This window comes from Fulmarus glacialis, unplaced genomic scaffold (assembly GCF_000690835.1).
Source record: "Fulmarus glacialis isolate BGI_N327 unplaced genomic scaffold, ASM69083v1 scaffold26041, whole genome shotgun sequence".
NCBI lineage: Eukaryota > Metazoa > Chordata > Aves > Procellariiformes > Procellariidae > Fulmarus > Fulmarus glacialis.
Window position 1 is genome coordinate 593 of NW_009193868.1, and position 24,844 is coordinate 25,436.

General features: G+C 39.5%; 1 protein-coding gene across 1 annotated transcript in view; it reads right to left on the bottom strand.

Moving 5' to 3' along the window:
• Positions 1–1,654: 1,654 nt before the first annotated feature.
• PPP6R2 (protein phosphatase 6, regulatory subunit 2) overlaps positions 1,655–24,844 on the bottom strand; it is a gene marked incomplete at its 3' end in the record, with an annotated part of 66,315 nt that continues 43,125 nt past the window's right edge. Inside the window, exons 8-22 of the mRNA XM_009587593.1 lie at positions 23,570–23,696; positions 22,912–23,064; positions 21,985–22,188; positions 21,263–21,327; positions 17,559–17,674; positions 15,855–15,940; positions 15,434–15,514; positions 13,368–13,465; positions 10,719–10,776; positions 9,161–9,288; positions 8,036–8,211; positions 6,420–6,582; positions 5,907–5,995; positions 4,536–4,743; positions 1,655–1,678 (exon numbers count right to left, since the gene is read on the bottom strand). Of these exons, the coding sequence (XP_009585888.1) occupies positions 1,655–1,678; positions 4,536–4,743; positions 5,907–5,995; positions 6,420–6,582; positions 8,036–8,211; positions 9,161–9,288; positions 10,719–10,776; positions 13,368–13,465; positions 15,434–15,514; positions 15,855–15,940; positions 17,559–17,674; positions 21,263–21,327; positions 21,985–22,188; positions 22,912–23,064; positions 23,570–23,696 (1,776 nt within the window). The remainder of the gene's footprint in view (positions 1,679–4,535; positions 4,744–5,906; positions 5,996–6,419; positions 6,583–8,035; positions 8,212–9,160; positions 9,289–10,718; positions 10,777–13,367; positions 13,466–15,433; positions 15,515–15,854; positions 15,941–17,558; positions 17,675–21,262; positions 21,328–21,984; positions 22,189–22,911; positions 23,065–23,569; positions 23,697–24,844) is intronic.

Genomic DNA, 24,844 nt, shown 5'->3' on the forward strand with positions numbered 1-24,844 from the left:
AAGCCCACTATCACCATACACAGCAAAAGCTGAATTTTTTATTATTTTTAAGTGCAGCTCATCTTTTAAGAAGCTGCTTAGAAACCTTATTTGAACAATTCAGCAGCGAAATACTTCAGATAGCTTTTGAAAATCATAAAGAAGAAATGCAAAAGCTCGGGTTAATATCATACAATTAAAAACTAAGCACACAGACATGGAAATGCAAGTCATTTCCCACAAAAAGTACTGCTCACGTTGCATACACTTTTGCATCCATTATTCTGCTCTCCCCATTAAATGCAAGTCTCATGACTTCGTTCTGCTACACACAGATCGATAAGCACGAGCAGTGTGGAGCTGCCTGGGCTAACACCGCCGCAGAGACCTCGCATTTCACCTGTCTCGTTCATCGATTGCTTCTACAACTTCAGCAAAGCCTTGCAGAAATTTCCGAGACCTTCACAGCTTGCGCTTGCTCTGAACAGCTTCGAGAACGCTCATCCAGTCAAATACTGGCACGGATTACACCTCTCAGATCACTCATTAACAGCCTGAATATTACTACATTTTTCTGGCAAAAAGTACAGCCTGATAGCACGTACTGTGAGATAAATGCAATACGTACTTGCCTACTTATGAAAGAGGCAGAAAACTTTCAAAAGTTTGTTAAAATGGCATTGTTAATTATTAAAATAGTAAGTTAAATAAGTTCATGGTGTAATTACAACTATTTTAAAATACCATGCAGCTTACAATTCTGAAAACCATTCTGCGGCACATGCTGAGCTACATTTCCTGAACCTCCTGCTCAGGAAGTCAGGACAGTATTTCTGTTCGTCGGGTAACTGTCCTTTCTGGGTATCAAAGTTTACGTGTTCGCTGTAACATACTCCTCTTCAAAAGAAACAGTTATGAGACATGCTTATTGCAGTGAATTTCTCTTTTTGTCTCTGATCTCACTCAGAAATTACAGCAAAGTCTTGCTAGCTTGCACAGTGACTGGGAAAATCCACTTAAATGGATGAATTCTAGAAAATGATTTGTAAAAACCCACAATTTAAAACAGAAATAAAACTTTGGGGAAAAAAATAAGTATTTTGTAAAAAAAAAAGCCTTTGGAAAACACACCAACCGTTATTTTATGGCGTATTACAGCATGCAAGTAAAATATTTGTTAGTGCTGTTGTGAGAAAGTCTCAAGAGACTTGACCACTACCACTACCCCATCTAACACAGGCAGCAACTCCAGGAGTGTAACGTTAGCAAACTGCAGTCAGCAAGGCTTTCCTACAGTCATCTTGACCAGAGCATGAACTCTCCTTTTAAAAGAATAAAAAAATTCCTATTTGCAGAAAGAGCTCACAAACAGGTGGAATGGCAGAAGCTCAAGGACACGATGCATGAAACTACTGAACACCGTATTTGCTTTTTAATGGTTCATCAATGGCTATGTTGACTGTGCGCATACTTTCACAAAGGACTATACACAACCTCAAATTCAGGTTTTCGAAATATAATTTCTAGGATCTGTTTTAACTGATTGTGAAAAGATGAGCTTTCCCAGCCCAACGGTCCAACAGCTCTTTTTCCAGCCCAGTATGAAGTAACTAGTGGGAGAAACTACTTGTCAGGTGGATGTTTGGAACCCTGAGAAGGTCACCGTCATACATACCCTCTGACTGCAGGTCTAAATACTCTGAGCAATACCCACAGCAAGAGAGAAAGGCAGCAAGAGAGGCAGAAATAGAAAGAAAGCAAAGAAAGGAAGAAAAAGAAAACAGTAAAGATTGCTGAAAAAACAGACAAAAGAGTTAACTTTGCATAACCGTATCCTCAAGCAGTGTTCCTGCCAGGAGAATATGCAGGAACATTTTAAAAGCTATTTCAAAGAGTACAATCACTGAACACGGCATTTTCCACATAAAATTCAGATCAATATACAAAAAAGCAGAAGATTCAATACACCACAGAAAGCATCTTTCTCAAGCCTAACACACACATTCTGAAGTTATCAAAGAGCAAGATTTGGCAATACTGGAAGCTCTTCAGTCAGAGAACTTCTGCAAAACTACTTATTTTTTCACAAGAAACTACCCTACAGAATTAGATGTGGGAAAGGAAGTTAGCTAAATACATTTAAAGTAGAGAAGTTACCTAAATACATCTGAAACACCTTTGTGTATGATTTTTAAACTACTAATATGGCTACTTTAAACAGAACTGCCATGAGAGACATTCTACTAAGCCACACAAGGACAAATAATTAACTTTCCAGAGTTTAAATTTTGGGGCAGTATGGGCAGGCAGAGAAGCATCAGCAGCTAAGATGATAATCACAGAGGGTATTAGAGGCATGCAACATCTGGATAGAGGCATGTAACATCTGGATCTTTCATGACCCTAGCGATGGTAGAATCTACAGAGTCCTTGTGTAGCTCCAAGTATTAAAGATCTCCACTGTAGATTTCAGTATTGCAGGGAGGGAAAAAAGGAGAGGGAAAACCCATTGCTACAGAAACAGGGATGCGGAGTGGTAAAAGTTTAGCACTTCTGGGGAAGTGCTTATAGAAAGTCATCAAGAACCACATATTCAATCTGAAAAATTCTTAAACTCTTAGTATAGTTCATTTGCTTGGAATCATTAAGAAACATGGTAAGAAATGAATATATTCACTACTGGCCATTTGAGTTTAACTGCATCTATTCCAACAGAAGGCAGATTGGTTTGGGAGAGCTGAGGATACCAGGAAGTTTCCATTATCATCACTGGTCGATATGGCAATTCATACACTGGGAGAAACCTGGCTACTAAACAGATCTGGAGCAGCTGAAATCACCATCTATGTAACAGGTTTCTGTCTTCCCACAGCTTCTATTTTGATTTTTGGCTATGGTTATAGTTGTGGAAAGCTACAGACACCTTTAAAGAGGAGACTGTGGTTATTCCAGTATTTACTTTCTTTGCCAAAATGGAATTAGTTTTGTAGAACTGCAGTCATGCAAAACCAAGCAGGTTCTGGAAGCCTTGCCCTTACTGGAAGTGCTCGAGATATATACACTTATTTAGAGAGAAAAACACATTCAAAATTACACCGCCTGAAACAGCAGCATAGCCCACAACATCTAACCAGCCAAATTAGAAAAAGAATAAATTCCCTACCTGCTAGGAAATAAATGGAAGACATAAGAACATGCCAAATAAGATTTACACTGCTGCTGTGAATCAAGACAGTCACATGTGTAACACCACTCACAAACACCATGCATTCAGAGAGGAAAAACATCTGGAGCAGAGAGTTTGTTTTAGATACACATGCCAATGGATTTAATTAGATGTAATTCAAGTGCAATGAAAACTGGAAAAGGAGATGCTGCTTTTAGCACAGCAGGCAGTATGATTATTTTCCTCATCTTCCACTTCTCGTGAAGCCAGTCTGCTTGGCCATGCCATCCCTATGCATACAAACTAACTCAATTTATCAAAACAGCTCTTCAGATGCAATCACTGCAAGCAAAGAAATCTCAGGCATCTCACTCATTTCAAGTATGAAGAGTAAAGGCCATTTGAGGTGGATGTCAAAAATAAAAACCAGTCACATTATTAAAAACTCAATTCAGAGTTGGCTAACCAAACATACCTTTGGTTAACTTCCTCCCATAATTTTCCCTAGTTCTGTAATCCCACTTGTTTTCTGAGCCACTGCTTTTTAACTCCTAGAGGCTATCTGCTGGAGTGTGTACACATGCCAAGCAGCTCACCTTGACTATCCAAAAAAGTCACGTAATCACAACATTATAAAAAGTAAATACCTGTTCCTGAGTCAGATGCATAAAATACAGGGACTCTAATTTGTTAAATCATACCCTACATACTTGTAAGGAATATGAGGAAAAAACCCAAACATCTTAAAATTGGGTAATACTTCTGGATGCACCAAAGTGAACTAGATGCTTCCTGTTTTGAAAAGCAACCTCCCCTCTCAAATGATCAGAACAGGCTAGATTCGAGCACATGCAATTCCAACCAAATTGCTGCCCAAAAGCTAAAAAATCTCAGGATCTGCTTTATCTTTTTCTGGTATTTTTCATTTTTTATCGTTTATTGTCTATAATGTACTACCTTAACAATGAGGGGAAAATGATAGCCTGAGACATTTAAATCTTTCCCCTGCAAGACCGCACACTGATTCCATGTCAGACCTTGCGCTTGCCATCATGCGAGGCTTTGCTCGACTCTTCTGGGCGATCTGACCTGGCATCCCTGCCATGAGCCCAGGCCCGGATTGCTTGTCCAGCCAGCCAGCCAGACGGGTGATGCTTCTGTGACTGATGGCTCAGTAGCTAAAATGAGCCACACGTGCTTCTTAAAATAAACACATTATAAACATTTTCTTAAAAAAAAAAACCCTGTGACAAGAAAACTGTAAGACATCCTCACGCAGGACATTTGGAACCATGATGTCTAAAAGAGAAAGTAATGCATTAACCCCTACCCACGCAAGGCTAAAGCCAGGGCATAGCAGGACCCCAGCCCAAGGAGATTCCTTTCGCACCTGGTGAAAACAGCCTTCTCGTTTTTAGCATCCATAGTCAGCTTGATGGTTTCCTGGCCCGACCCTGTGCTGATGGTTTCTGTGACGATATCAGCTTTATCCTCCTCCTCGTCACTGTCGGAGCCTCCAGAGGAGCTGCTGTCTGAGGCCACCAGCGGCGCTTTCCTCGTGACACAGACGTTCCAAACACAGGGAGAGGCAGTGCTGACTGAGAAAAGTAAGTAATTCACATTGCAAAATGAACAAAACCACAGGAACAACTCTCCAGGTACCACCCTGAGCAAGTGGGGTAGTGTAAAATGGAGTGTTTAGAACTATTGCAAATTTTGAGATGATAGTTTCTGTGCAGATCCCACAGCACGCAATACTATTTTTGCAAGCGAGGGGAAAAAACCCAACCTCACAAATCAGTGTTCTCCACCTGCCACCTCATGTCTGTGTTTAATACAAACAGCAGAGGAGACTATTTTCTTCACTTGTTGAACAGTGGTAACTCTGAACGGAGGATTAAGGCAGTGCCTGAGGTCCCTGCTGACTGTGACCGAGCTCTGAGAACTTGCTGTGGTATAATTCAAGCAGCTGTATTTTTTGAGGTGTTCATTGGTTTTGAATCCACATGCAAGGAAAGCCTCTCACAAAAGCAGCAAAGAAGTGTTGCAGTCTCAGAAAGTGTTTTTCTTCCTGAAGTTGGTATCTGCTCACACAACTTGATGTAACGCACAGTGCCTGACTGAAGATCTCTACCTGGGTAGACTTAAACAATGTGCATCCATAAAGCAGTCATTCCATGCGGTCTGAGCTCTACTGAACGGATTCTCCAACTCCGCTGGGAGAGTATACCAGAAAATGCATGGGGCAGAAAAAGGTACCGAGCTATCCCTTCCAGCATCATCCACCTTTCAGTGGTTACTACAGACAAAAGTTTAATTTAGTTCCATCAAAGTCCTTTGTTAAAATTTTATTCTTCCTTGTGCAGAAAGGAGGAGGGAAAGAAATCAGACTGAAGCTAACCAACTGGCTCGGCACAAATACCAACAGTGTAACTTACTCTATCCTTTTAATTTTTGGCAAGTAATTTTATAATCAATCATACAGTTAAATTAGGACTTCTGAACAGTTTATAAATGAATTGTCTCTCTGACATCAACTCTCACTAACTTAAATTTCATCTTTTTTTGCTGAATAACATTATCCCAACAAACATTCAGGATTTCTGAGTTACTATTTTAATAGATTGATCTCTGTACAAAAGAGAGCCTTCAAGTAAGATAAGGCAGATGACGCTGGAGGGAAGTTCTCCCTAGTAGACTATGCGGAATTTCAAACAACTTAAATAATACATCTGTTTTGTTTTGTAACATTCTCACTTACAGTTCTTGTCCTGACTCTGCTTCGGGTTTCCATCTGAATCATTGCTTTCTGTGTCGACAGGAGAACTGCATCGTGGACCTGATTCTGAGCTAAAGTAGAGGGGGGGAAAAGCCTTGGTAATGAAGTACAGATATCTTGGTTGTGCTTCTAAATATTCCCAACAGAAGAAATCATTAGGGCATACTCTTTCTTCAAATAAATATTCTTAACTTCCAAAAAACTTTATTCATTCACTTATTTTATACTCTTAGTGTAGCAGCAGTGATGATATATAAAGTATTCCTGTATCATAAGACATGAATGCTAACACCAGTTAGAAGCACTGGAAGGCAAAGGGAAGTATGAAGCCCTGATTCAGAATAGTCAGACAATATTAAAAAATAAAAGGGGTAGCAAGGGGAAGGGAAAAGGAAGAAGAAAAGATTACAGTCAATGTACTCCATCAAACCATATTTCTAATATTCTTTCCTTCAAAAGTTATAAAGAAATTGAAAGAATGTGTGCCTCTCTTACCAACAGAAAGGCTGGAAGTCTGTAAACTTTGCCCATCCTTTCTCCTCTGGCGTGGTGTTCTCTGGGGCTGCTGAATCCCATACACTCGATCCAACATCCATGGCAACACAGGGTGCAGGGGGCTTCGAGTTCACGGGCTCGAACACAGCTGTCCATCCAGACCCTGGAGACACAGAACAACGGACTGGAATTCCTGTGAGTTTTCAGAATCTTCAGCCATCCCAAAAATATTCCAAAGTGATCCCAGAGACAAAAAAAGAAAGACCATCCAATGGCACTCCAAAATCTACAGGAAGCTGCCTGTCTCACATGTTATAGACAATCAGCTTGAAAATCCCTCTTTTGATAAATATTAATGTTATCCACAAGAGAGAAGCATCAATTAAGAAAATGACATTACGAACATCTTCATTCTTCGAGCCAGTGATTTTCAGCTGAACTCTAAGAACCTTAGTTTCCTGTCAAAAGCTAAGTCCTGTCAAAAGCACAGCTTTCAACCACTTCAATCACCATTTAATTTTGGCAATTACAGGTAAGGAATTGATACATGGATTAAAATTTCAGACCACAGAAGTGATCTTGAGCAAAACTAAGAACATAATTTGTTTTTTACAGTCCCAGCCTACTCCTTATTCATTAGAACACACTTCTACTCCAACAAATCACAAATTTTTAAAAAGCATTTTTCATCACTTTTTCTCAAGAAAGAGAAAGGATTGCAGAGGTCTGTTGTGCAAACTGATGTGCATGCAACACAACTGAGAGTAGGAGAGATCCACCAAGTCTACACTCATTCAAAAACTGAACCAAAATTTGAACCAAAGTCTCTAGAAGGGTAACTAAACTGACATACACTATCCACAGGTTGCCATTTGTGTTGTTTATACTGGTTCTTCCTAATAAGAATTGGAAATATCTGACACTACCAAATGGAGCCGATTACTGGAATAAATATGCATTATGCTTACAGTTACAGTACAAAGACATCACCGAAAAAAAGAAACATTTTTAAACTGAAAATGCTTGCACTAAACAAAGAACAAATGTTAACATTTTTGTCCCTTTATTTCAGTTGACTGAATTTGTTCTGCTGACAACACTGTCTCTCATGAACTTACACAGCATTATTTGTATTGTGATCTGGGAAAACCTCATCCCTCTACAGTCTTCCTCTAAGCATTGTAAGAATGGGTTTGCAACATGCAAACTAAAACTAGAAAGGCAATTAGGCAGAAAAGGCAGATACATGGAGCGTGGAGATACTTGGTAAGGCTCTGCATAAACTTTTATAATACAATGTAAGGAGTTAATGTCACAATCCTCCACTAATATTTTGCTCAATAGTACTTGTACTAAAAGAGCTAGTAGCATTATTGTACCTGTGTGGCTGTCTTAGTGTAACTGAAGCATCACGCTGCTACTCTGAAGAAGCTGGGCAGGGCTCAATCTCACTAATATTTCATAGGCAAAAAATGAAGACTGAAATGCACACTTCTCATCTGCACGGGTGGAATTATAGAATAGCCATAGAAACCTGGCAATTTGCAAACTGCTATTCTGCAGAGATGATTACAGATCTCATTTCAAATGGGATGATGCTGTTTTAAACACTTTACCTTCAGAGGAGTCAGAGTCTTTCTGCTCAGAAATATTATTCTTGTTGTTGTTTGCTGAGGAAGGAGGTGGCTGCTGTTCTGTTTCCTCCTCTTCTTCGGAGTCCACGCTACCATCATGATCTCCATTCTCAAGATCACTTTTTGACGAACTCTCTGAGGTCTGAGACGCTCCAAATCTAAATCGCCAAACTCAGAATTAGAAAAACCCTTACAGGAACCAATTGATCCCTCATCTGCTTCCCCCCTGCCCAGGGAGAAAGCACAAATTGTGACTTGGCCAAGTGATGCTGAACGCCTTTTACAGGGCTTATTTCCCAAAACGATACAAAGCTCAGACAGGCAACAGCAGGCACTCCTCTAGATACTTCCACTAAAGTCCCTAAGTGCTTTACTTGTCAAAATGCATCTGCAGAGTTTAATGGGAAATACATTGCAGTGACTGTTCAGGGATGGAGATTGATATGAACAGACAAAACAGTAGCAAAGAAGGGGAACACGAGTGTGCTATCAATTCTGTATGAACAAGACAATCAGTTTATTGATGCTAGGCAAATAAACACTAAGGTCTTGGCCATTTTTCCTGTCTCATTTGATCATATCTTCAGACTTAGAACTATAGAAGTAGCTTTATTTAACAACTGACTGTATCAAAGGGATGAAAAATTGTAAGTGATTTGCAATGCCAGAGATGCACCATGGGAGGTCACTCATTCTCATGCAAAACATTATTCTTCTTCTTTTCACATTTTGAAAAAGAATATTCTGTCTACTACACTCAGTCTTACAATTCTTTCAACCTCCTCCTCTCCAAATATGAGGAAAGGAGTACATTCTAAGTATTTCAAACTAAGGGTGGGGTTTTTTTAAATATCTTTGATAACAGACTCAGTAACTAGGTGTTTCCATCATTACTGCATTCCCTCAAATTGTTTTGTTTGTTTCACATTCAAGACAAACCACCACCTCTTCTTGCAGAAGTGTCACCTGTAAAGCACTCTGTTTTATGCCAGAAAAAGGCCTCACGGCACATAAATAACAAACAATTAAGCATGCACTTAACTAAAATGTACAGTTTCATAGCATTTAGGGGGGGGAAAAAAAATTGATCTTTTTTTTTCACCTTACCGTGTTCTTGATTTAACTTGGGTTGCATAGGTTATCTCCTTCTCTTCCCAGATATCTTCTTCCTCCTCATTGTCATCAAATTGTTGGATCCGTTCATTGCAGCAGGCTTCAAAGAGGGAAGCATTGGGCTAAAATAATATTAAAAAGAATTCCATTCACTCTTTGGAGACAGAAACAAGAACTTCAGTGATGAGGAAGTTCGTAGAACAGCATTTGTACACAACTAATAACCATGAAGGTGTTTGCATTTATTTCATTTTACATCCCAAGTTGTGCCACAAGCAATGTTCAGCTGTGGAAGAGTAATAATAGCACAGTATGCTCAGAAGCAGCAAGCCCGTGATAGATCAAGAAAGAAACACAACAGTATCTCAGCCTACACTGCTTCCAAAATAGCAGGAACTCCTGCACGCTGCTTCATAGCTGTTCTGTTACATGACACTCTCTGTATCCCTCATAAGTGGTAGGGATAAGTAGCCCACTGTAGAAAAGGGCTGGAAACAATTCCCTTAAGAATACATTTGCAAACTGACCAGCCTGGAAATTAAGAGAATAAAGCGATGCCATGTATGCAAACTGTCCTGCTTGGACTAACAATCCACAGTGCAATTTCTTTCAGTGACAGAACTGCAGGGAGCTTCCAAGCAAATATGGTAATACTTAACTCGTGCACACACACCCCTTCAAAACAATACAACCCTCCATTCTGGAAATGAGTTTTCAGACAACGGTAAAGTGAGGTATCCCTGTAAATATACAAATGATCTGCCTATTTGAGCGTTCTGGGATCTCTGATTAAGTGCTGTCTTCCAGATGGTGCACAGTCCAAACCAACAGCTGTATTAGAATTCCATCACACACAAAAACTGTCTACTCAGGAAAAAACCACAGCTCTTGGTGGCTGCAGACTTAGCTGGCAGATTCAAAAAGAAAACAAATTTTCTGTATCTATAGAGCACTGTCTAGAGCAGCCAGAAGAGAGGAAAAAAATACTCTTCATAGTACTGTTTAAGTGAAAAAGAAAGTATTTTAAGACTAAGGAAACCTAAGTCTTAGTATAGACTAAAATAAGCTTCGGTCAGGAGATGAGCTTGGAATCACCTCTTAAGCCATTGTCCAGCTTCCTCAATGAGTATTGATTTAGGTCAATAAAAAACAGAAAAGGCAAGACACAGCATGGTAGTATTTAGACCCACAAGAAACCCAATTCTCTCTGTTTGCATTTTTTCCTTGACGGCGTATGGAAAGATTATCAAAGTGAAAATAAGGACAATAGATTCACACTGCAGAAAGAGAGAGAGAAAGATTCCTCCAATGTAAAGAGTACTACTTCTGAAGATCCTCAACAACGCAATAAAATGTAGGGAGATTTTCCGAGGATACCTGTAATGCCCTGAGCTCCTCGACTGGACTCAGCTACGAGTCCAGTTACCAGTTTTCATTTACCAAAATAACACACCAAATCTCTTTTCTTTCAAAATGCCAACAGCTAATTCAAGCATGAACTAACTTGCCGGAATCTGTGCTATTAAATAAATATCCCAAAATACCCACTTACACTGTCATCATCAGCATCTATATTGAAGTTTATCTCTGCGATCCTGTCAAAGGGAGCACTGCAAAAAGAAGGGAAAGAAACTTCAGTGATGGCATGGAGTAACAAAGCACTTCTGCATCCCCAACACAAGACCAGAGGATAGCTAACCACAGAGACACTTTGTATGACCACTTAATGCCTCCTGTGTTTGTTCCCTGAATATTCACTTCTGCGTTACGTGCAATGGCTTCCTCTCCTGGAGATGAAAGATTATTTTTTTATTTTTGAATATTTAAAAAAATATGCAGGATTTTCATTCTTAGGTCTGATTCAATACCTGAGTGAACTTTTGTCATTACCTTGATATGGTATTTTGAGGCTTCATGGCAACCACAGCAATGTCTGGCTATTATTTTGCAACTCTCATGGTACCTATGCAGCATAAAGGCTATCTTAATTTTTTTCACCGGGTCTCTCCAGCTGAACCGAATCTTATAGAAAAAAAACAAACTCATTAATTAAAAAGAGAAGGAGCTGCACCCAGCCGCTCTGGGATTCCACTCCTGTGTTCACCCAAGAATTCCACTGGCTTCCTCAGCATGAGACAAGACCCAGACAGACTGAATCCTGCATGGTGGGCATATATCCAGAAATACCCAGACCGGATCGAACCTGTCTGTTTTAACATAATTATGGTAACTTCAGGGAATCTTAGCATTCCAGTGGCTCAACAATCCCGATGCATTACTAAGACATGAACGCTGTAAAAATCATTAAATAACCCAATTTCTGATTTGGACCTAAGAGTGTCTATTGTAAGAACAGCAGAGGGTGCTACAGGCCAAAAAACTCCAACCTACCAGCACAGTTCGGGTCAATGCAGTATTTTTTCACCGGATCTCTAAGTTTGGACAGTGTTATTTTCTTTTAAAGAAGATTGTTCAGTGAGTAAAAAATACTGTCATGCAAACCACCAGGACATTGAAACATGATTAATACTTCTTAAAATATTAAAATTCCTATCTGCAACAGTTTTCAACAGCTGCAAAACAGATGACAGGGAGCACCACTCTCAGAATGTTCAATGCCAGAACAATTTTATAGTATATTCCTCCTTTTGTAGAGGAGAAGGCTAGCACATCCCAGATTTTGTTCAGTTTCAGTTCATTTTAAAGTGGACATTAGCTACCTTCAGCAGCTCCTCACATAAGTTAACTCTTCCCCTCTACCTACACACACACAAGTTCAGTATTTGAGCTATCTGATAAGAAGTTATAAGTGTATTTTATTTTTAAAAAATGCGCAGAGCTAAGTAATCCATGTTCAATTAAACTCTCATTCTAGTCTGGAACTTTTTGGCCTTATTAAAGTTCTGGACATCTACAATGCTCAGAAAAAAAAAAGACAGGAAAGCTGGACTCCAAAATCTTTTTCCATGTTAGAATACAGCTTCCAACTATTTCGCAAACACCTTAATGGAGTTCCTATGACCCTAGGGATCTTATGACTCTCTACTTTGATTCATGCTTGAAAGCAACTCTGAAGCAGCCAAACTATTCCCACATTGTCATTTCATTTAAGATATTTCACGGAGCCCAATACTTGCTAAAAACATGGTCTGAGCAGAACCAGCAAAAGAATCCTCAATAAATCAGATCTGGAGCAGCCAAAGAGTGGGAGCAATGTGGCATGCCCAGAGCTTTCTGGGCTAAAAGCTTCCTGTTTCTGTCAGGATTCCAGGACACCAGGATCTTGCAGTTCTTTGCAGAGCAGACCCAACATTTGCTGCCCTACGAGTATCAGCCCTAGGATGGTATGTAGAGCAGGTACTGCCACATACTGTCCCTGTCACCTTGGATGACAGGTAATTCCTTTGATTGAGACGAACATTGCCACAAGATGAAAGTGAATGGGCAAAACTGACGAGCAAGAAACACACTGGGTATCCTCCTGCAGCACTTTTCTGTCAATAAATGTATACTAAATGGTTACAATTTCTGAACCATTATGGACAAGCGTGATAATTACAGTCCCAGTAATTTCCTTAGCTACAGTTTTTAAGGTGAGAAGATGAGCTGCGGTTTTAATTAGATTACAGTAGTTCTTCTATAAAAGCAGCACCACTTCTGGACACTGAATTCAGGAAGTTGCATAACATTAAATCCACCTATATCTGCCTTCTTTGAACTGTTATTTTCTCCTGCCTTATCTATGTTCCCTTATTCCTAGGAGAGAAAATGGCTAAATTTTTCTGTGGACTTCATTAGAACACTATTCTTTCTACTCCTAATTTCAATAAGGACTTAATGCCACTGGAGAATTTCCATATAATTGCCTAGAGTTAGCTCTAATGCTTTGCTTTCTGTGCAATTAAATTTATTCTAGAATATGGCTGGATAATAGTTGTGTGTTTTATTTAAAATGTTTCTCTTCAAAGTGAAGAAATACTTTTCCTTGGTTCTACAACTGTCTTTGGAGATCAGGGGTAGACTCCTATAAAAAGAAAAAAAGGTCGGCTGTTTTCCAAGCCATTGATCAGTCTTCTGCTTGTTTCAAACCAAAGGAGGTATACAGTGAGGTTCATTTTAAAGCCTGAACCAGAAGAAGATAGATTAGATGCAAAGAGGCTTAAATGCTAAATATAAGCCTCTTGAAGTTTTATAAACTTACTTGATATTATCATCCTGGTCTGCAAACTCCTCATCGTTAAAGCCAAACTGATCCACGAAGTTAGCTGTCATCTGCTGGATCTGGTACTCAGAGAAGGCCTGAGCAACAAAACCCAAAAAGAGCTATCATTAAGGTGTCCAAAGATATTCAATTAAGCTGGCTGAAAACACGTATTCTAAAAAGCATTAAAAACATAGAAAACTGACGAACTTTGCGAAATCATCTACTTCAACCCCCTTTCTCAAAGCTGGATCTCAAACAGACTGTTCTCAAACAGACTTCTGCAAGTCCTGGACAGATGCTTCTCTGATCTGCTCTTAACTTCTTCCAAAGAGAGTTACGAAATTTTCCTAGGGAACCATTTGTTGGCTTCATCATCCTATTAGAACACTGTATTGGGCGTTTTTTTAATTTGTTTGTTTTCCCCTGATGCAATACGAAATTTACCTTGCTGCAACTTAAACCCGCCACGGACATCAAGAAGATACTTTTCACTTCCTCTGAATCCCTCTTCCTTGTAGGATGAGGCATATGTCTCCACACAATCTTGTCTCCTCTTGACCAAGTGGACCAAATTATTTCAGCTTTTCTTCCTATGTCATGGTCTACAACTCTGATCATTCTCATTACTATCCTTCAGCTTACCTTTTGCTAATACAAATCACTTTTGAAGTTCACTGCCTCCAACTGGACATTCACCAAGGAGAATGGGAAAATAACTCCGTATGTCTTTGAGACAACACTCCCACCTATCATACGTTTGGTTTCCCACAGCAGCTTGGGTCTTCTATTTTTCAGCTTGCACCTCAGGATAATTGCCCAGATATGCTTTTGGTCACATTCTTGCCTACTCATCCGTGCCTCATTCTCTATTTATGAAAAGGATCGCTTCTGCCTCCAAATAGAATCTCATACTTGCTCTTATGCATTGCATTTTTTTTCTTCAGATCGTTTCTCCTATTTGGAGGATAATTCTGAATACTGGTAGGTAGCCCGCTCCAGCTATAGCTAAGTAATTCAAACATGCATCTCTGCAGCTGCACTTTGTCGTGACTCCACTGCAGGTGAGTACCCATGTTCCTGTCTAAGGAGTTCTCCTGGCTCCTCTCAATATTTCTATTGATACTTGTCACAATAAAAGACAAAACTTTTTTTTTTTTTTTTTTTTTTTTTAACAAAGGCAATGCATTTTCCCTTTTTTAATGCACTTTCTAAGTATCAGCTGAAGAAAAGAAAGGTATTTGTAATGCCAGAATAGCCAGCTAGAGTATTTGGACAAAAGAACAACTATAAACTATTTTCAGCTCATTTTTACCCTTTAACTAGATTTCAGATTGTCTTTTTACTCCCCACAGGTAGCTTCCTCCTAAACAGGTGTATGTTCTGCTAATGCTCTTTATGCTCTTAGCATCAAAAAAGGTTGGAAGAACTTGTCTAAATATTTCATCCTGAAAAGCAGCTTCCATATATTTGATGGAGCTTTAGCAGAGTACGTCAGATTTTGAGGATCCTGAGATCTTTGCTAAATGCAAGTGAACCCTTAATTACCTCCGTTTCTTCCTAAGTCAAGGCTTTTTACTGCTCTTACTGCCACTGTTTACCGCTCTTTACTGCTAACTTTTTAGTATGGTTCTTTCAGTTTTTAACAGAAGTCTGCATAGCCCAAGAGGAAGCAGAACCCCTCTATCAGCTCCAATTCTACTGCAGGTAGGTGATGCACACTACCTTGTTGGCTGGGAAGTACAGCAACTCACTGCAGCTGGTCTACAACATCAGGACCACCCAGCTCCCTAGTGTGGAGAGAACCAGGAGAAGAGAAAGAAATATGCAGTGCCTCACAGAAATGTGAGGGACATCATGTATCTGGGACTTGCGTGCAGACTGAGCCAAGCGTACTCCCAACTGGAGTCTAGACCATGTAAGCAACTATACTGGAAAAAAAACAGAAGAGCTGAACACAGTGACTAAGAGTAAAATTTAGGAAGCTGCTCTATACTAGGATGGATTAAGGGCAAATCAGAGAAGCAAGCTTCCCAGGAAAAGTGAAGAGTACATTGTCAACTCACCTGTTGGAGAGAAAGTTCATTGGGAAAAGCACTCTCAATGTCTTCATCCTCACTGGAAGAGTGCAGATGGTGAGTGCTCACCTGAAAAAAGGACAAAAAAATAAGCACAAGTGAAAGCTAAGAAAGCTCAAATACTTTCATTCCACACATACAATCAAAGACCAAATTCCTCAGAAGTAGAACTGTCCCAATGAGTAACACAGAAACATGGTCTAGAGTTTACCAACATGTATCAGAGCTGCTGCTGCTTGAAGAACTATTATGGAATATGTTTTCTACGAACACTCTGCCCTTGTAAGCCTACTTCATAAAAACAAGCAAAAGAAGAAAAAAACCCGGCAATATTACTTTTTTTTTTAGTTAAAGAAAGTCCAGAAGATAGTAAGCCTATCTGAAATATGCACAATATCACTGTTCTCACCAAATCCACTGTGTTCCTCCTGTTTGTTTCCGTCAGCGTCTCTTCTACAAAACTCTCCCATCTCCCTCTACAATCTTCAGGTAGCTCTGTAATAAAAAGGTCACCATAAAGATTACTGCAACTCAATGACGAGGGATCAAGCCAGTCATTTAGCCCTACTGGTTACCTGGAAGTTTTTGAGCAGACACATACACCTGCACATGAGTTATGTAAGTGCTCTGCAAAGTGAACTACATTTTACTCCTGATTTTCTAAAAATGGTAAATTCTGCAGAGGAAGGAACATCTTTCATTAGGCCAACCAGTAAGATATTATTGGTCTTAACAATGTTAACTCACTTGTGGAATTATGGTGGGCTAAAGATACAAAACTTCTACTACAACTTTCTGAAAACCAGCATACATGTGACTTAAGTTTTACTTTTTCTTCCTTTTCTTTCATGGTGATTATGGTGAGTTGACCCTAGCCAGCAACCAAGCACGCACCCACCCAGCTGCTTACTCCACCCCACAGCAGGATGGGGAGAGAAGTGGAAGACCAAAAGCGAGAAAAACTCATGGGTTGAGATAAAGAAAGTTTAATAAGTGGAGAAAAGACAAAAAAAAACCACACCAAGTGACGTAAAGGCACTCATTCACCCCCTCCCACCAGCAGACTGATGCTCAGCCAGTCTCTGAGCAGGAGCTACCTTGGAAAGACTGTCCCCCAGTTTCTACAGCTGAGTACGTGGCATGGGATAGCCCTTCAGTCAATCCAGGTAGCTGTCCGGCTGTGTCCCCTCCCAGCCTCTTGACCACCCCTGTCTGCCCCCCAGGGTGGGCACTGAGTGGGTAAAAGAGAAAGCCTTGGTGCTGTGCAAGCACTGCTCAGCAACAGCTAAAACAGTGGGGTGTTATCAACAGCGTTTTAGCCACAAATCAGAAACACAGCACCGCAGGGCTGCTATGAATAAAGTTATCTTCATCCCAGCCAGACCCCGTACAGTAAAAAACCCGAGAGAAATAACCACGACTTGTGAAACTTTCAGTCTTCACTAAAATATTTATGACTCCTCAATTTTCATGTAGATATGACAACACACCAAGTTACTACATTACCATTAGATATGTTCGTCAGATGCCAAAAATGGAAGCTCAAGTCATATTTGTGCTCACTGTTTCCCTTAACAGATGCAGATGGAAAATCTTATTTCCTCTCACACAAAAATGTCAAATAGAACTAGTTCTCAAAATAAAGTCCGAGGAAGACATGATGGACAAAGCCTGGAAATGTGAATATCTCCCACAAAGCAGAGACGTAGGGCCACTGTGACCATTTACTTCGGTGTCTCTCTTCCTCTCGGACAGGTATAAGAATAAGGAAGTAGAGAAACACCATTCATAAACAGCACCCCAGAAAGCTGTAAATAAGCACTATAAACGTACACATAAATCCGGATGAAAAGAAGAATTCTTTAGCACAAAAAGGATACCTTTGGCCTCCAGCTGCAAAAACAAAGTTCCAACAATTTCAATGTAATTGTATGAAAACAAAGAACAACCAAATTTGGTCTAGACTTAAGTTATGGGAAATTTGGATATTTAACTGGAAATTCTTTTCATTATAAAAGGGACCCTCACAAAATACATGCAATAAAAGGCCTGCAATGGTTATTTAATCAAGGGGGAGGGAAAAAAAAAAAGGAATGGAGAAAGGAGCATGTACCTTTAATGAACTCACTAATTTGAGTCTGCATGGGGCCCTTCTCCATATTCTGAACTACAGCATTGGCTATCCGGGTGAGGTGGCCCATATTGCCTCGCCTCATTCCACCTTCTGCCCTGAAAAGAGAAAACAGCCAGTAGCAATATAACCAGGCAGCAAGAATCACAGTCATAACCACTTTCATAACCTAGGCATGCTAAGAGTTCCCCGCTGTTGCGACAGTCTGACATATGTACACGACTCCAAGCAGGGTTAGTATAGAAGACGCAGCAGAGAATCAGCAACTCGTGCAAGCAGGGCACAGGATGAGTTCACCCAGAACAAATGAACCTTTCTGCATTTTTTCCATGTATTGAGAGGGAAGAGATCACTCATCCAGTCTGAATGCGCTAGATAAAATTTAAGCCAGTTACAAAGAGTAAGCTAATCGGGTACACTGAAAGACCAGTGCAGAACTAAATAATCTGGTTAATTTCCACTAAAGAAAACTCACAGCAATAAGAATTTACATCACCGCTACCGAAAAAGCTTTAGAGTTTTACTTGCAATTGAAGTATTTAGCAGATGAATTCAAGAGAACAAAAGACACTCATCTACAACCATTAGATTTTCCCTTTACAAAAAAACCGTAAGAAGCCAGAAAAGTCTCTAAGTCACTTTTCTTTGAATCTTCATTGGTTCTCCTTCACTGGATAGCAAAGAAGCAATCTAAAAATCTGGGGATGAAAAGCTTGAAATAATTCTGCTTTCCACAGTATCCAAAGAAGGACTGATGAGATTTGGGAAGAAAAATGTAAACCCTAGTGGCAGATTCCTGGTAAGAAATTTCACAGTACCATGTTTAGAAACAGCATTTCTGCCTTTAAACTGGCAGGTGCAGAAAATAAGCCCAGACAAAACTGTTACATACAGTGCTATTATTCATTGTAACATTACGCACATCAAAGTATACCAAATCCTGAAGTCAAATTCAGAAATTATTATTTCTTGATGTAGCACAAGGAGCATGCAAGGTTGACTCAAGCCACCACAAACAGAATTGGTGGGTCAGAATCAAATTAAATGAAAATAAAACCCTTACAAACAGGATGACAAGAAGTTTCCACCTCATGGTACTAAGTCTCCAGCTGTAAAACAAAGGTTTCTTTCCAAGATGCTAACCGAGCCAACGCATAATAAGGACTTTCATTTTTCTGTGAGAGAGGAAGACACTGAATACATCAGAGCTCATTTTGAGCTGGTATGCAGTGCTCATGTAAATTCTGCTCTACCCTTGCTGGGGGGGATTTGCGTGCAGCGGTCTAAGCTGACAGGTCGAATACAGCAGTCATCAGACGGTATCGGCCCTCCTGATCACATGCAGCTACAGCTACATTTTTAAGCTTTTTTTATGACGCCCACACCCCTTGAAAAGTGTAATCACCGCCTCCTGAATCTCTAAAAAGGATAAGTTTATACTGAAATTATCTCAGGCTTTCTCCTAATGTTGAAGCTGAACGTATGCAGGTGAGGAGACTAGCTGGATTGGGAAAAAAAAAAGCCTTGCCCCTCCGCATGTTCCCGTACCAAAAAACAGCCTACAAAGCCAATACAAACTGTATCTGTACATATGTCCTATAGTAAGAACAGCACTGTAACTCTAATCCCAAATTCAGGGTTTAGAACCATTCAAATAAAACGAACACCTGGAAATGAGTTCCCAATGCTAAGCTACAGCCTTTTGCTCGCAGGCTCGTGGCAATTTCTTTCGCGCCCCCAACCAACAGGAAAGCAAACAGCCCCAGCCCAGACCCACGGCACTGCTGAGCGCCTCGGCTGCACCAGTCCTGCTGCGAGCCCAGAGCCACCCCCGCAGCAGCGGAGCCTGCCTGCAGGCTGGAGCTGCAGGTCGGAGCCTGTCTACACCAGGGCAGCTGGAAACTCGGGGTACCCACGCGCCCACGGCAGCATGCAGGCACACCAAGAGACGGGTTACAGCAGCAAGCTCATTGGGGTCCTGCAAAAGAGCTGCACAAGAGCTCAGGAGGGCAAAACCCGCGGGTAGATGGGTGGGGGGACGCAGCCCTGAGACGATCAGCAGCACTGTCCTATTGCTCTCTATAAAAATGTATGTTTTTCAGCAAATTTGCAAAGCTCAGCTTTCTCAGAAGTTTAAAATGTACAGTAATAAAAGCAGTGTACAGCAATGTTGTATCTGTCTTCTTCGCTTGTATGCTCTGGGAGGACCAATACAACATTTTTTTCTGAGTTGAGCAGTCCTTAACACACTGCTGGAATGCAGGCAGCAAACATGCAAAATTAACTTTTATTTCAACACTTCCAAATACTTTTTATCAACCATGGCACAACTGGTGGTTACTACATTTACATGAATGGAAACAAATATGTGCTACAGTAAACTGATGTTTCTTATAAACTCACATTGCTGACCAGACTTACATTATTTTAAATTCTAATTACCTACGCAGATCAAATGGACTGCAGTAAAAGAATTATGTGGGCTACCTTAGAAGTTAAATTCTAATACTTACAAAGTCCTTTATCAAGAACATATGGAATAATTAAAACTAAGAGAACCCAAGGAGAAATTCCATGTTCCAACAGGAAAACGTATTACCACCATTCTTGCTGATGATTTTTAAGAAATAATTCCCAAGCTCTCAATTTCGAATCTCTGACCCTGGGGCTCCCAGTACTTGACTCCATCTCCTCATTGAGTGCATACAATAATCTTCATTTAAACTCAAACTTCTTAAAGCACAACATCTGAGATAACTCAGTATTTTTTTCTTGCCATTAAAATTCTTTCCAATGTGGTGACTGGAACTGTTTGGCATGAAATATGTATGAACTCTAGTTCCTATCTAATTTAATTAGGAAAACTCTTAATCAGCAACCACAGATATTTCTGTTACCTACAAAACTGTGCACAATGATAGCTGTGCAATGAAACTATCAGCAAAATGTTATCAACAGCCCAAGGGGGTTGCAAGAGGGAAAAAACAAAAAAACCCCAACAAAACCAAACCAAAACAAACAAAAAAAAATCAAACCAAAACCCAACCCACCAATTATGGCCTGACAGTAAGCCTAAAATAATTACAGCGGGACTACAAAGCACTTTGAAGCCATAAAGAGCTCAAAATAGTGAGGGAGGACCAAAACATTTAGATGGACAAAGAAACAGAAGCCTAGATAATATTTTCACTTTAACATGTTTTAGGGGTTTTTTTAATTATTTAGGTCTTGTAATCATTGCAATCAGCATGAAATCCAAGTGTTTTATGAAGTTAGAATATTAAATGCGGGGCAAATCTGGGGCAAAAATGCTTGCCCACCTCAGCTTCCATAGAGTTGCTCACTCTAGGGAGAATAGAATTATGCATTTTAAAAAAAAAAATTAATATTCTATGTCATTAATATGCTATGTAATTTCCTGAGAAAGCAAGAAAGAACCATATTGTGTATTTGGGTTGAGATGTTATAAGCATTTAAAAAAAAATCATGCTTTCAAATTATATGCCTATTTGGTGAATTTGCTTCTTAACATGCAAATAATCCTAATTCCACATCACAGCTGAAATCCAAATCACTTGAGACACCATTAAATTGTAAATTATCCAAATAATTGAAAGAACATGTCAAGGCAATATTCTAAATCTGCAGCCCTAGAACAAGAACCTTCTGAACCCGAAATCCCTTACTGTATTTTGTCATTGGCTTCCCAGGCATCCAATATCCTTTGCACTAGGCAGCATTTCTGGAACAGCTAAAGGAAAAAAAAAAAAAAGAGATAGGAAGAACATTTCAAAAGTTTGCCAAAGTAAGACGCATGCCTTAGGAAGTCTGTACTGAACTATAGTTACTTTTGTTCATTCCTTCAACTCCTACTGAACAAGAACTTAAAGTTCAGCACTTATCTTTCCCAAGAGCTCAAGTTTCTTCTCTCTCAATTTTTTTCTCAGAGGATCCAGGGAAAACAGCAATACCTATAAACGTCTTCAGCCTGTTTTTGGGCTTCACATGAGCAGCAATGAAGAACATTGTTGTCATTTTACAAACACAACAAAAAATTTTCATCATTAGGGCCACAATGCAGACGCTAAAATGCAGTTAGCTAGTTGTAGTTATTATTACTTTTTTTTGTCCAAAGTTTATATGCATCTTTACTAAAAAAATTAAATAAAAATGGATTCACAAGCCCATTAAATGAGATGGGTGGTATGTTTATTTTGTAATTGGATGCTAAAAACAAATGTACAAAAGCAAATACACTTCCATCCAGAACTGACAGAACCAAGTTATATCTCGACACTTTTAAATAAACACCATGCTCTTGAACTGTTCATCATACCATTTTCTTGTTAACGCATATTCAAGCTGAATCAATCAGTCTAAAATTCTCAGGTGACACGACCAGACTTACATGAGTAACCATGATATTCTCGGTATTGTTTTCTGGAGCCTCTAAGTTCTCTGTGGCCACATTTCCATTCAGCACCTCTTCTTTGCTTTCTAGGTCATTAGTAGTAGTTTTTCCCTCTTGCACAGAGTGTGAGAGAATAGCTGCTATGGACAATTCCACTTGGAAATGCAAAAAGTTATTCCATGTGTATTTAAAAAATAAGTCCTGGAACAAAATGAGAAACAAAAGGATTCACTCTAGATACATCTTCCCATTCTTAACTACCGAATGATATTAGGACACTGCTCAGCCAGTCGTTTAATCAGCAACTAGTTGTTACTTATATGCCTCAGTATCCACTTAGAGTTGAATGTGCTCTGTTTGCTCTGGTGTAATGTATACTTTCTTATAAACTTTGCATTGGAAATACTGTTGCACACAGCTAGGGCTCACAGCACAGACATACTAAGAAAAAATGTCATCTATTCTGTGGCTGAATTAATCATAAGATAAATATTAACTAAATAATTTCTAAGTATAAAAATAATTTTCTGAAAGACTGTCCTGGTTATATTGGCAGCTTTCAGAACACGTCCCTGTTCACATCTAGACAAAAAGATCAGCTGTCAGTATTATGAGAGCTGATACACACAACATATCCAAGCTTTCTCAATAATCAGACTATTTTGCATACACACTACTAAACTACTATAACAATAAATTTGAAGCATGAGGTTCAGTTCAAAATACTAAGCAACTGTATTTGTATTACAAAAGCTATTCTGAGGATGGATGTTCCTACTTTCAGCAGATTAGAAAAAGAATTAGACACTGGCACACATGCAACAAACTATCTTGCACTGAACAGATGAAAGGGAAAGCAAAAATGTTCCCAGTTTACAGTTATTCTCCCTCTCCCCATTCACAGTGTCACACTATATTACTCACAAGTAATAAATTCATGGTACTGAGTCTGCATAGTTCCTGATTAATACTGGGAGTGTTTGTGTGAAGCAGAGCAGCTATTAGACGAGATCCATGAAGACGAGCATTCCCCAGTGGCTCCTCCAAGACACCAATTGTAGTTAGGATTGCTGTTTTCTATCAGAGAAACAGAGAATGAGTACCTCAACAAAGATCAGCATTTCCTTGGGTGTATATGCACAATAATTTGACTAAACATAACTAGTTCATTTCATAAATATTCTCTGCAGGTAAACCTAAACCATCTTCCCACACAGAGGACAGCGTCATGGTGACCACTGTAAGACTTTTACTTCCAAAACGGCAGATTAAAATAAAAATATCCACTAACTAGAAGTTCCTTTCTCTTCACCCCGTCACCATCTTTACACAAGCCACCAGTCCCAACATATCTCTACTTCTTGGTTTTACTCAAATACAATGGCTTTCAAAATTCCCACTGCCTAGTCCCTAAGCATCTGAATTATAAACTTTAAGCATGAATTCTTCTTCAAAAGACGCTTGCCTGTTCCAGCATATGGCGCTTTCAGAAAATATCCAGGAAGCCTGTATATAAGGAAAGGGAAACCCTGAAATGCAGGTCAGGAGCCATTTGCTCCTGAGAGAGGCTGAGATGCTTTACCTTGGGAGGGCTGAGCAGCAGCTGGTGGAAATCCTTTAGCCTTGGTTCAATACCATGTAAGATGCTGCTATTGACAGTGTAAGACCTTTCAAATCCCTGAGTGTATGAGTCCATCAGTCCTTCCACTCTGTAAAGAAGAAAAGCACAACAGTTAACATCTGACAAAATCTTAAAATGGTCTCCAGTCACGCTGTGCATGTGGGTCATTTTCTCTTGAAAAGTAATTATGAATATGAAAAATAATAATTTCCAGCTACTGAATATATTTTACATAACTACGCTATATTAGTATATCATTTACAAGATGATATTCACATAATCAAAACTGTGAATGAGATGAGTGGAAAGACAGACAATAAGCTGTCTGCAGAGCTGACAAAGACAAATTACTGAAGTGCTTCCTGGTTTTTAAAACTTTCCAAAAATTTGAAAAGTAAATTACATCAGCAAGAGTTAACTATAAACATTTGTTAAAAACTGTAAACCTTCCACAAGTGTTCAAAAAGAAGTACATAAATACACTAACTGATGAAAACCTTGAACAGTCATGTAGCTGTGCTCGTAATTGTACCTCTTTACTGGCAAGCAGTGAATTACAACTATTACTAGCCCCTTCCAGCAGCAAAGTCTCACAAAGGAATAAAAGAAACGCTAATGAAATCTAATTCCAGCAAGGCAGGAATGGGCTAGATAGGAACCCCTAAGCCTCCAACTCATAACTCTTCAGAGTTCCTGAGCACCAGAGAGAGTAGAATTAATATCTCAACTTTTCTGTTTTAACTCTGCACATGACTTTCTGACTAGCAACTTGTTTGCCCACTGCCATCTTCTGTCCTTCTCTCCAGTACTTTTTCCTGATCTTCCATTATCTCCTTCAGTCTTCCTTATTTTCTCCTTTTTTAGAAATCGAGATTTTCAATGTCTCACTCCCTCCCCAGAACTCTCTTTTGCCTTTTCTCTCCTCTATCTCCATAAAAAGAAATAAAAGGGGGATATAATTTAAAAAACAAAATTAAAACTATACAGCCATAAATAGGTATATACATCATCACACAGATTATGCATGATGTACCATTTCCTCCTCCACTCTGCATACATTCTGCTGTAAGATCTCTGCTATTACAGACAAGACTTTGCTATACACGCGCAAGAGAACTAGAAGAGCCCACAGAAGGGCCCAGTTGCCAACCGGTACAACTGCCATGAGGTACAGCTACTGCATCAAAAAAACCAAACTGCTTTTCTTGTACTCATTTCTAGACAGCACTTCACACT